Source organism: Vollenhovia emeryi, unplaced genomic scaffold (genome assembly GCF_000949405.1).
Source record: "Vollenhovia emeryi isolate VEMERY1.0 unplaced genomic scaffold, V.emery_V1.0 DF939178.1, whole genome shotgun sequence".
In the NCBI taxonomy this organism is placed as follows: domain Eukaryota; kingdom Metazoa; phylum Arthropoda; class Insecta; order Hymenoptera; family Formicidae; genus Vollenhovia; species Vollenhovia emeryi.
Genome location: NW_011967188.1, coordinates 7,567 through 20,325, shown reverse-complemented (window position 1 = coordinate 20,325; position 12,759 = coordinate 7,567). Strand labels below are relative to the sequence as shown.

At 35.1% G+C, this 12,759-nt stretch overlaps 1 protein-coding gene across 2 annotated transcripts in view; it reads right to left on the bottom strand.

Moving 5' to 3' along the window:
• LOC105563286 (peroxidasin) overlaps positions 1-11,996 on the bottom strand; it is a 105,040-nt gene extending 93,044 nt beyond the window's left edge. The window contains exons 1-3 of one of the 2 annotated variants that reach the window (XM_012014749.1): positions 11,805-11,996; positions 7,191-7,264; positions 6,008-6,157 (exon numbers count right to left, since the gene is read on the bottom strand). In XM_012014749.1, the coding sequence (XP_011870139.1) occupies positions 6,008-6,157; positions 7,191-7,264; positions 11,805-11,883 (303 nt within the window). In that variant the 5' untranslated portion in view covers positions 11,884-11,996. The remainder of the gene's footprint in view (positions 1-6,007; positions 6,158-7,190; positions 7,265-11,804) is intronic. The other variant, XM_012014750.1, reaches the window with a different exon arrangement.
• Positions 11,997-12,759: the final 763 nt, after the last annotated feature.

Below are 12,759 nucleotides of genomic sequence, written 5' to 3'. Positions count from 1 at the left end.
ACGCTTGTCGAAATCCGTAAAGCCAGTCTAACTGGAATTCGGTCCGCGGGCACAAAGGTAAGAAAATTGGATTCGCCGGTCCATCGACCGAACCGCAATCGAAGCCCGCCGTCGTCGACGACTATGTGCGAAAAGTTGAAAAATGACGTCATACTCTGACACGGAGCATGCCAACTCGTCCATACTTCGACAATGACGAAGGGAAATAACTTTATTGTCTACTGTTGGGACAGCGACGGTGGAGTCACGTTTGCAAAACTTTGATTAGTCTTCGAACCACTTATTGACGAGCTGCGGCAAAACTTTGTTCATGGACGAAGGAAGCTGCTAGAACTCTGCCATGTTGCGCTAAATACAGGATAATGGACAAAGTAAGCGCGAACCGGAAGACGGAAAATAATTAATTGAAGAGGAGTTGGATACATGGTGCGAAATGAAATGATAACTTTCCGAAAATAAAACTTCCCGCGAAAGAGGAGACAGAAAGTAACGGGAAAAATCTGGAAAATGGAGTGAACCGACGAAATCGTTCGTTAGCTTGACAATAATAGCGTATTAACGAAATCATTGTCGCCATGTCGCTTTTCTGGTGCATTTGATGAAATAATTTTTCAAATTATTAGAACGTAATGACGTGATATGTGCAATAGTGATTCACATTCGCGAATTCGAGGGAAACATTTAATATACATATATTAAAGGGTAAAACATATCGAAAAACTTGACCGGGGATTCTTGTGCAGAGTTATTTTACATTATGACAGATTTAACAGCATAATTTACCATGGAATTTACAATGCGAATAGTCATGTCTATTGGCGTACGTAGATGTTAGAAAACTATAGCAGAACTTGCGCGAATGTAAGTAACAGATTCTAAAGGACCCGCTTAATTCGATCCTCTCTACAAGTCGAATTGTGTCAGTAATATAACAACTATTTAACGAAAAAAAAACGAAATAATAACAAAATAAATAGTAATCGAGATATTTTAAATCAATTAAGTACCAATAACAGTACAAATTTTAATGATAAAAAAATGATAAACAATGCCGGCCAATGATAAAATTGCATAATTTAATTAAAATATCATACCTAAATTTCCATTTTATTTATTAATTATTGTTACACATCAACATGTTGATTTTAATTAACTTTGTAAATAGAATATAAAACGCGTAAAATATATAATTTGCTTTCGGATACAAATTTTGTTTACGGACTTAAATTTCAATAGTTCCCTATTGTTTTATAAATAAAATAGTAGGTATGCTTTTAATGTGTTCATTAGCGTATGCGTGTATCAATGAAATATGAATACTTCAATATGTAATTACATGTTAATGGATTAATGGTAAAATTTCGTGCTTTAATTTTCTCACATTATTTAAAGAGCTTTTAGTTTGCATAAATCGTTTTCTAGAACTCTACTCTCGATTAAATTCAAGAAAGCGATACCACTATGCATCACAGTATTGCACTACTACGAGTAGAAAGACAATCCAGCACGCGATTCCCTTTAGAATTGATGCACACAACGAATCAATGCGGTCGGGCAATCGAGAAGCACTTATTCAACATCTATTCGATCTATTATACATAGCAATCCTCTGCAACTTCTACCGAGAAATGCGAGAAAAGAAAATAATAAAACGCGCGAAACTCGGGAGTTTGCTTAATCTCAAACTTAATCGTAAACAGAAATTTTAATTAACTAATTAAAACCGCTTTTATATTTATTTATTTATTTAAATAATTTCAAGGAGATAATGAATATTAAAATCCAATTTGCGCATTTAGGTTGCGCGTTTACACACCGATGAATCGTCTGTTCTAGATTTTCAAATTTCAGACGATACTTTTACCGTTTATCTGATTTTATATTCTACATTGCTTATTATATTTTATATATATTCTACGTATGAATAATATGCTATAATAATCAGCTAATAATGAAAATATTAATCTCTTATAACGTGCGAAATTTTGCAATTTCGCATTAAAAAAAATTTTGCTACCGCAGTTAATCATGGTTCGCTAAAAATATTTTGCTACCGTAACTATAAATTTCTAAATCACAACAAAAGGTTTGCTGTCGCATCTAACACAATAGGGCACAGTAGCAAAATATTTAGCTGTTACAGCTACATATTAGCTATCCATATTTTCCCACTGAAATTTAGTTGCCACATGCAGTTTTCAGCTACGGCAGCTACATTTTTCTTTCCGTGCGATATTTCGATATTTTGGAATCTTCAAAATATATCACCGTTTAAGTTCGATGCATTCTTTCTTCACATACAACTTGTATCTATTTTAAGCAATACGAAACGAAAGACGTTACTGTCGTATCACCATAGAGAGAGTCTTGGTTCGTTTATAATTAATGTAGTAACGAGTCCTCGTCAAACTAATTACACAGGTACAAACTTGAGTGTGGCGCGAGACGGGAACACCGTTAAAAGTTCGGCCGATGTGCACGTTATATGCGCGGAAAGTCGCGAAAACAGGAAGAAGTTCGTAACGACTTCGAGACAATTCGGAATACGGAAGTCTTACTTATAAGAAGCAGGTTATTTGCATCGTACGGGTAACTTTGAGTACCTATATCTATACCGATATCGTCAGTTCCTCTTATTTGTGATTTACATGTAATAATACAGATCTGCAAAATAGTTGATATTTGATCAACGCCATATGCGGCGAATAATGAAAAACAGATTACGGAATCCAAAGCGATTCCTAAAGAGATTTCTCTGCCAGCTTATCCCCAGATTTCCTAAGCATGACTTTTCCTACATGCGAATTCGATACTTTAAGACGAAAATAGGATAATTTGAAAATGTATTGAGAATACGTGTTTAAAATATGCGCGCCGAGATGCTTAACATAAATTGATTATTTCATCAAGCAACGGGTGAGTGCTTACAGGCATTGGCTGTCTTTAAGTAGTTTAAGTCAATCATTCTTCGTACTCGTCCGACACTGGGCGACTGAGAATAAACAGCTGGAACAGCAAACTCATGGATCCTGCATTAGAGAGTAGTTCAAGCAACCATCTTATTAACATTATTGATCGTGAAGCAAGAAATAAGTCTTTTGTTACTATTAATGAAGTTGCTGTTCCATAGTTTTCTCCTGCATCCGTCGGAATAAACCAAACAATCTTCCACGCTCATTACGAAGGGGTTTTACCGACTAATATATTTAACAATAATTTGTATGTGCGCGTATACGTACCTCTACTAGTAATTTAATAATATTTAACTTTGTCATAACATAAACAAATATAATGTGTGTTCAGTTTAAAACAACTTATACTATTTATGGTAGAAATATATTCGCACATTAATGAAAATAATAAATATCAGAAATAAATCCTTTGCCAGCAGGGAAAATTTGCTATAATGGAAATGCCGAAAATATCATTCATGACATAAATTCCTCTTAAAGCACGTTGGCTCGTTCTCGCAAATATTTGGCATGTTTGATGCAGAAGAACACTTAGGTTCGTCTATCGATGGCACATGCTTACCGGAATTTCTGTTTAATATATTCTTACTCACCTAACATAATTTGGCATGATTTTACACGCGTGATAACAACAATCGATGATAATTTATTTTACATAGTAGGTATTTCTAGCAAATTGAAAAAGAGTTGGAAGATTCTTAAGTCAGTTCTTAAATCGAGTTCAAAAACGCGTCCGTAAGAATGCAGACAAATGTATACAGCTCTCATTCCACCGTATGAAACAACTTGTTCCACTCAACCCCCACCGCACTCTCACTTAGAAAGATTGAATTCCAAGTACTCGCAAACCAACGAGCGAAATGTTCTGGTACACTGTTTGTAAATGCTTCCTATGCGACTCGAGCTTTGCTCGAGAGATTGGTAAGTTCAGCAACGATTTATTGATCACGATACATCGCAAAGGCAACGGTGCTGATTCCTTTTTCCCAGTTTGCTTTTTGTAACAACCAATATCGACAAACATACATTGAACGAAAGTTTGTAACTCAAATAAGTGAATGCGCGATGAATGTTTTCATTATTAATGAATTTTACGTAAAACATTAAATTATTTGATTTTGAAAAAGCAAAAATTTACACATAAGTATGCACAAAATAGCACATTAACAATAATAACTATTTTAAAAAACCGGAAATTTAACTAAACCAATAACATTGTATACAAATAAATTTTCCCCTTCTGGCAATATCATAGTGAAATCATCCACATTGTATGAATATCGGTATTTACCGGTAACAAAGTGTTATCTGTCTTAAGAGCTTCGGCAATATCCAGTTTGAAACTGTTTCAAGTGCTCACAACTATCAGTTTCTGCTGAATGCTTTCACTGCATCTATATGTAAGGATGAGATCCTTTAAGAGCGATATGTATAACCGATCAGGAAACAATACCGTGAGAAGAAACAATAGTCAAAGTATAAGAGAACCGCGGAAACTTGAAGTAAAAACTTGAAAATTACAATAAGACTGCATGTTAGTAGCGAACTCACCGATATTCCACTAATGATACATGCGTTATCAATAACGTGGTTCTGACTAATTGTACAAAAGGTTTTAGCTATTACTTACGTTATTAAAAAATATTAACAAATAAAATGAGCCGCACAAACGTACGTTGAACGTCATAATTTATCGAATATAAATTCTGTTATTTTTTCATACATTAAAGTGAATGCTTAAGAAGATACCAATAACATAAGTGATTTTAATCTATTGACTATCATCTTCCTTTTATTTTTAAATCTAAAAATAAAATGTATTGTCTTATGTCCCGCGTACCGGAGAAAATGATTACTTTTGATTGTTAGGTTAGTAATTTTGAACAAACAACTACAATTTTTTTAACAATGCCCATATCCTTATATACCTAACAATACGATATCAAAATCATTGAAGTCAATGACCTAACCTTTAATATGCAATTATATTTGTAAGGATCATTTTATTACAGTGAAAATATAGAGAATCCATTTTAATAATATTGTTAAATCTTGTAATTTGCGCTAACAATATTGTAACTTAAAAGCCAGAGAGAATCCCACAAAACGTTTTATAATTATATTTATAATTGTATTCCCATAAGTTTTACGCGCTTTTGTTAATTTTAAAAATTTCATTTTACAAATAAATTACGCGAAATAGGAATACAAATGGTATATATATTTTAGAATAGATTTTTAAATGCGACTTTCACGCGTGTTCGATAAATAGGCAATTTTACATTGAATAAACACATATGCTTGCACAAGAGGTACGAAAACTCGCGCATCATAACATGTCATTTGCGTCATAATAATAGAGTAGCACAGCCACAAAATTAGGAGGAAAATATCCTACCGCCATCCGCGGAATTTCCTTTGGGAGAATTAGGATGAGGTAAGTGCTGCATAGTAGCTGCACATGGGAAAGGGGACGGGAAAATCAACAAAGTCTCTACATAAAACAGTGTGGAGTGCTTGGCTTTTAGAAGGTAACGTAATATTGCATACATTCAAAAATGTTATGTTTATTATATATATTCCTATACGAGTCACATGGAAACATTGTAAAATATTTTTACAAAACGTTTTATAATTATATTTATAAAAATATTTTTACAATGTTCACTCATACTTTTTACTGCATTAAAATTTTAACGAAATGAAGAGATTCGTAATAAAAAAAGAATCCTTAAATGTTGTTTGTAAAGTTTTACAACACAAAATGTTATGTTTACTATATGTATATATATTCCTATACGAGTTTTATACATGGAAACATTGTAAAATATTTTTACAATGTTCACTCGTACTCTCTACGACATTAAGATTGTAAAGAAATTAAGAGATTTATAATAAAAAAAGAATCCTTAAATGTTAATTGGAAAGTTTCACATTGGTATGACTACGTAAAAGCTGCATACGTTACGCAGACCTAAGGTTGTCAGCAAATGTATTATGTTGAATATTCTTGAAGATGGAAACGTATAACTTACCTTAAGAGTATTTTGTAGATTTTGTACTCTGCAGTGCATGTAGACTTGGGCGCCGAGCTGTACAGTAATGTTGCTTTCTGGATCCTCGAAAAATGGCCTCGGTTCAGGAGTGCCACCTGTTTCAGTCACGAAATTCTCCACCTCGTAAACCTACGATAAAAGCTAAAATGCAACCGCTCCTTCTATTATTTAACGTACTTGTAATATAATCAAGGGAACCGTAGTCTCTTAAAACAACATAAAATAGTTGCGACTGCCGTTAATCCTAAGTACATGTAATATTTTATCCGAAACACTGTAAAGGGTGATTACGAAACATTCAAATGGTGGATGAACGGTAAAAGCCTGCATTGTAAATTTCGATAAGGCAGATAAACTTTTTTATAATGAGAAATACGCGTTTTATCGCGAAAATTGTTCAAAAGATTGTAATAAGCGGATATTCAGAGTTTAAAAATATTGTAATTTGCTATTACCACGGCCGTTTAGTTTAAAAATATAATTTAAAAAATGGTATTAAGTTTGGATATTGCATTGTCTGTCTTATTAAAAAATATTTCAAAAGGAGACTGTCATTGCGCTGCCAAAAAATGGGTAATTTAGATATTAGTCGTTATTGGAGAGAAAACAAAAGAATTCCGCGCATTTTAAATGGAAAATGGCTTCCGATTAATTTTGCTGAAGACAAAAAGAAGCTTAATACTTACAATTAGACGAAAATAAGCTTCTGACTTTAAAACTCTATGTCAGTTTTACATCCAAATTCTAATATTTTAAGGCTTTAAAGCTCTGCGGCGGCCATACTATTGATTTTTAGGAGGGTGCTCATTGATAATTTTCATCGGGAAGATAAAGATAGTAACATATATTTCAATTTCAGCAAAATTAATCAAAAGCCATTTTTTTATTAGAAACGTGAAGTCCTTTAAATATTATCAGAATTGAACCATTTTAACATATTGTATTACTTCAGTTATTCCAATTATTCTCTATTCTTTATACGTAGTTCGATATTTTAAACGTAATTTCCACAAGTTTAGACAGATGATACGTTCAAAAAAGATATCGACAGGGAAAGTACATATAACAGCCGAAATATTTATGACTATGCATTAAAATAGTCCATCCAATATATTAAGTTAACTTAAGCAACTATAAAAATTTGATAATGCAATTTATATACCTCTGTGAAAGGTGAACTAAGTTCGTGCCAAAATGAGCGTGGCAAGTTTTCAAAACCTGGAAATGGCTTCGCACCTGCAACAAAATTTTTTTTTAATTCGATAGTTTCCTTTTCTAAAAAAGAGATGTTAACAGCGCGAATGTCGTTAATATCGAACAGTTGAGGCCTCTTTTCCGCGAAGCCGATTAGTTTTCTCGAAGCACAGTGTGCTTCGCTCCTCTTTTAGATTTATAGTAAATAAAGATTTGCAATTTAGAAATATACATTTGCATACACCAACTATTGAGGAAAAGTCTCTAATCTTAGTAATTAGAATTTAAGTAACAACAATTTTTGTTTCGAAACATTTTCTCGATTGAACAGAATTGAACGTTAATTTAATCAATACCAATAAGTCCGCAGAATGATACGCAAAACGTAGTAACAGTAGCGAAACAAAGTAATGTAAAATATTAAGTACATAATTTTCAATTTCGTAGGCGGGACAACGAACTCTTAACGTTCGTCGTTGTTTTTCTCTCAGCGCGGTGACGTACGATGTTTTTGCGTGCCATCGTGTACCTGAAGGTCGCTGCGTTCTCACTCGCTCGCCGAACGTCGAGCCGGCAAGCAGTGGCGAGAGTCGCTCCGTGCGCGGTATTACTTTTGCGTTATCGGTTTCCAAGACTCGATCGCGACGAATGTAGGGATAAAACGCTATCGATTTGTATACCTTTATCAGTAATGAGTAACGTCCCTCGATTAATTATGTTTCTACAACTTGCAGTGAGAAGCGAATTGTATGTTGAGGCGACGGGTCTTTATCAACGTATATACAGATATTTCATGAGACTAACTCATCTAAAATATTAATGTAAACCTTGATACTTCGTCGCGGTTACATCTCGTTTACGCATCGCGCTTTTAATTATCTATCAGATTTGTGTAATCTGTTCCATTTTCGGGAAAAGAGAGAAATTTGTGCGACTTCGGCGTTCGCGCTGTAATTCGCTCTGTCGTTCTTCGCCAATTCAAAAGTGATTTATCCATTCTGCCAAATCAGAAATGCAAGTTGTTAGTTTGAATAATTTGTATGACAGAAAGTCACGCGATATTTGTTAATAATATTTCGTGCGTTCCGCGGTATTTCACATCGCGTACGAGAGTGCCGGAAATTTCGCGCGATCGATGATCTTCGCGAGTGAGTGTTGTGTAAGTGCAACAAGGAAATCTGAGAGGAGGAGGAGGCCCAGAAGGCATCGGGCAACAGCAGAGAAACCGTGAGGTAAGTGTCTTACATTTTTATGTTATCTATTACTTGTGCGAAATAAAGCATCAGTTCTGTGTTTTTATTCGAATAAGTGTTAAAGACAAAATCATACGTATACAATTTTGTGAGTTTATATTTAAAAGAAAAACTTTTCAGTATTTAAAAAATATAAAATATGAAGTATATGTAATACAATAATTTCGATTTTACATAATTAGTCTATAATAATCATACATATTTGTATTTTTACAGTTTAACAGATATATGTACCGATGTACAACTCTGCTGTTGCGAATCGTATCAGTGAGTAATATTTTAAATTGACATTGCGTATACAATTACTTCTTTGCATGTATACAAATTCTTAAAAATATACAGTGCTCAACTATGAATTGCGCGCGCGAAGCGCGCGTTTTGTCATTTCTAGTTCATATAAAATTTAATATTTTATGTTGGCTACTAAAGAAAATATTTTTTACAACTTCAATGATATAAGTTATATAATTTTCTGAAATTATTTCTGTTGTTTTATCTTTGGGATTCTGTAATTAATGTATAATCAAATTTTGCATTAAGTTGGTAAAGTTAATACAAGTATATTGAGAACAAAGTCAAAAATTACTAAAAAATTATATCTTTCTAAATTTGCTAAAGTCTGAAATGTTAGATTTACGGTAGAAAAAATTATTCGCGATGCGTGTATGACATGGAAAAAGATTTCACTTTCCACCTCGATGTACAACGACGGAACGAATCCCTGCACTTGCCGACATCTTGAATGGCCTTATCAGCAAGAAGCATACGCGACTATGTAACTTCCTGAGACGGTTCGCGCAAGTATATTCTCCTTATAAAGTTGCATAACCAATGGCGGATTTCTCAATATGCCAGACGTCTCGCATACAAGAAAACATTGCAATAAACTTTTTGAAAACCTATTTATCTTTATAAAGAAAGTCGCGACAAGTTTTGTCACAATCACTTTAATAAAATATTTTAGTTGTAATATGCGAAAAAATAAATACCGACCAGAGAACAAACTTAAATTCGTAAAACCGTGTATTTCAACATCGAAACGCAAAAGCGAGAAATAGTTTCGGCGCGCGAATGCATACGCAGCCATCGGCATGTTTTTATTACATCGCACTGAATAAATAATTTCACGAAAATTCGAGGTAAACGAATATAGCTAAAGTAAACGTCCCGTTACGAGATGTTTTACAAACAATGCGTGTATTGTGCATACGTCTGCCTAAACGGATTTATCCGTAATAGGAAAAGTAAAAAAATTTCCGCGAAGCAATAAATACGCGTTTTATAAACGACTCGTCTAGCAAATGTAGAGGTCTCGAATATTGAAGATTAAATATAGCGGAAACTAAGTTAATTATCTAAAATCTATTAATAATAAACGTTATGATATGTATAGTGGGGATTAAATAACATATACGTACAGATATAAGATACATAATCTTAGCATATTATTATTTAATTCTCACCGTGTAATGTAAATGTAATATCTCTAAAAGTCAATCAGTGCATCATCACTGTATATGTACAACACATATGTATATATATATATATATATATGATGCACACACATATTTCAATGCTACTTGATGGAATTTTCGCAACCGCGTAATCTTCTTTACTCTCTGCGATCGAAGGCATCAAGCATCTTATAAGCATAGCTTTACATAGCTTGGCACGGTATGCGCGCAGATCGAACAGAAAGAGGTAATAAAGCCAGTTTCCCAGCAACGTGGTCGTTTTTCGAGGCGATACCGGGGAAACCGTGCAATCTGGTCTCTTATAAAGCTCGCACCGTTGAAAGAGACAAGCAGAGTGCAGAAAAATAAAGGAAACCGCGATAGAATTCGGAGAGACCATGCAAGGGGATGGCAATATCTCTCTCCATCAAGTTCGACGATTCAAACGGTTCTGATTCCCCGCGGCCGGCTTCGCTCAGATTCGGTTCGCCAGTCAGAGGAACCTTGCCGAGGATCTTTCTCATCTCACCACGAGGATCTAAGAAATCCCGACTATGTGAAAGATGCACTTCGAAATTATTTTCCCAGCTGATCGTCCTCGCGCGCGAGCAACTTCCTTTCACCTCGCTTTGACGAATTGCCCTGCTTTCTCTCTGTTTCTCTATCCTTCCAAGGTCCCGACCCAACTATTTCTCGTAGAAGGATGGGATAATCCTCGAGAGATGTATCAGCTCTAGCTACTGGCGTGCAGAACACCCTCCCCCGCTTACGCCAATCTAACAAGTTGAATTCTCTCGCTACAGAGAGACACCTTGGAAAAGGAATGAGGCAAACGGATTTCTAATATCCGCTAGAAAGACGAAGCACATAATCTCCGCGGGAGGGATAAGCTCGGTTACTGGTCAGGATTTCGTTTCAGATACGTTTGCAAGCACGGATTATGTCTCAACGCATCAGAAAGTAGCGCGTTTGTAAAAGAAACTGTTGCGCGCGTGCGAATTCACATGAATTTCGAAAGAATAACGAGCCAGGGAAGTTGCAGTTAACATCTCTTCAATTACAATTAAATATTATTAAATATACCCAAAAATCTGTCCAACAGAAATGAGGAGTCTAACAGTAAAATTAGTTGGCGAACGTATACCTTTACGTATTAAATGTTTAAGATAAAAATTAAAACTAAGCATTTCCCGACGAATTCTGAAGCCGCCTTATTGTAATATATTTTCGCGTTACACAAAGACAGCGAGCAGTCGCGCCCAGATCCAATACGCTTCGAAAGTGCCCTATATTATTTCTGTCAAAGGAAAACAGACTTTCGTACCGTTCGGAAGTATCGTGACCAATTGCACGATTCTCATAGTTCTTCTTTCCCTTCAATTTCAGCATTTCATCCAAACGTTGTAAGAGCCGCCTCGAATCTAAAAGTATGCCGGGTCGACCGCGGTTTGTCGCTTGGTACGGCGTCAAATTTATGGAAGCCGTCCGTACTCGTGGATTTATGAGAATCCAATGCCTTAATTGGAAAATTATAGGACAAGGTCTGGGTACCGACCGTTCAGCTCATAGCTCGTTATTCAGTATAATCTGATTTTCTCATTTCCGGCAAGTATGCCTGAATATTTTTTCACCGACAACAAAGGCCGGCGTTTCCGCGAGAAAAACAAATAATAGTACAAAAATCTCGTTGACGTATACAGCAAATCCGCTTTTCATTACTCTTTTTTAATCTTCAATTCTGTTAGCTTTATCTTCGTGGCATTAAACATATCATAAGCGATTATCTGTTTCGCGACAAAAATTACGAGATTGTTTTCCCCGGGGTTGCTTTTCCCATTACAATAATTACGCATATTATAGTAATTTATAATTTACCTAATGTGTTGGCAGTGCATAGAAAGTATATCTGGTGAACCAAAATGGAGGCCACCACGGCCGAAAGACGACTCAACATCGTAGTCGATCCTCAACTCATTTCTATTCCCAAAGTTGGTACGCGGCAGCACTACTTGTTTATCTGCAAACACAAGAAACAAACGTTCATTTAATTTACGATCCTTATTCTAAGCGAAGGGGTTTTGTATTGTGAAACAAGTAAATAATTAAGGCGTGCGGCAATTTCATTTTGGCTAAATTAATCGTCAACGTCAATATTATGAGTGCAAAAACGCCGGCGCGTAAAACGAACGATCGATCAATGTGTTGTAATTAACGGGCTACAAAGCGAAATCGTGTAACAGCATTAAATACCGATTTGCTTGTGCACCAGATGCCGCTATCAAATCAAACGGTTCCCTTCGAATATCTCAGAGCCAACTTCCTATTTTCTCTAAAGCTCGTGCTTTATACTCGAATTCGCGGTATACGCAGAACATTTCGCAATAGAGAAATCACTGCCAAGTATATGTAGCGTACACGCGGAATACGGGGAATCGCATCTTTTCGAATAAGCCACAATATGAGATCTCAGACGTACCGTGTAAAATTGAAATTCTAGAAAAACCACAGTGGGCCAAGTGGAACATATGTAAATTTTTAATTGCGGCAGTAAATACGAAAGTCGGGCAAATTTGAAAAATCAACGTGGACACTTTAAATAGAGAGCAGTTTCACGAGAATCAGAACGTCGGATGAAATCCTAAGCTAATTTAATCCGAAAATATGTGCCGTAAATCATACATTCGTGAATTATTTATAACATTATAAATGCATTGCATAAATTACATTGTTTACATTTTCTTGTTAATTCGTAGCATTGCCAAAACGGGCAATCTGAGATAATCTAATAGCGCCTGTGCGTTATTACGTTACATCAAAATTATGATACATT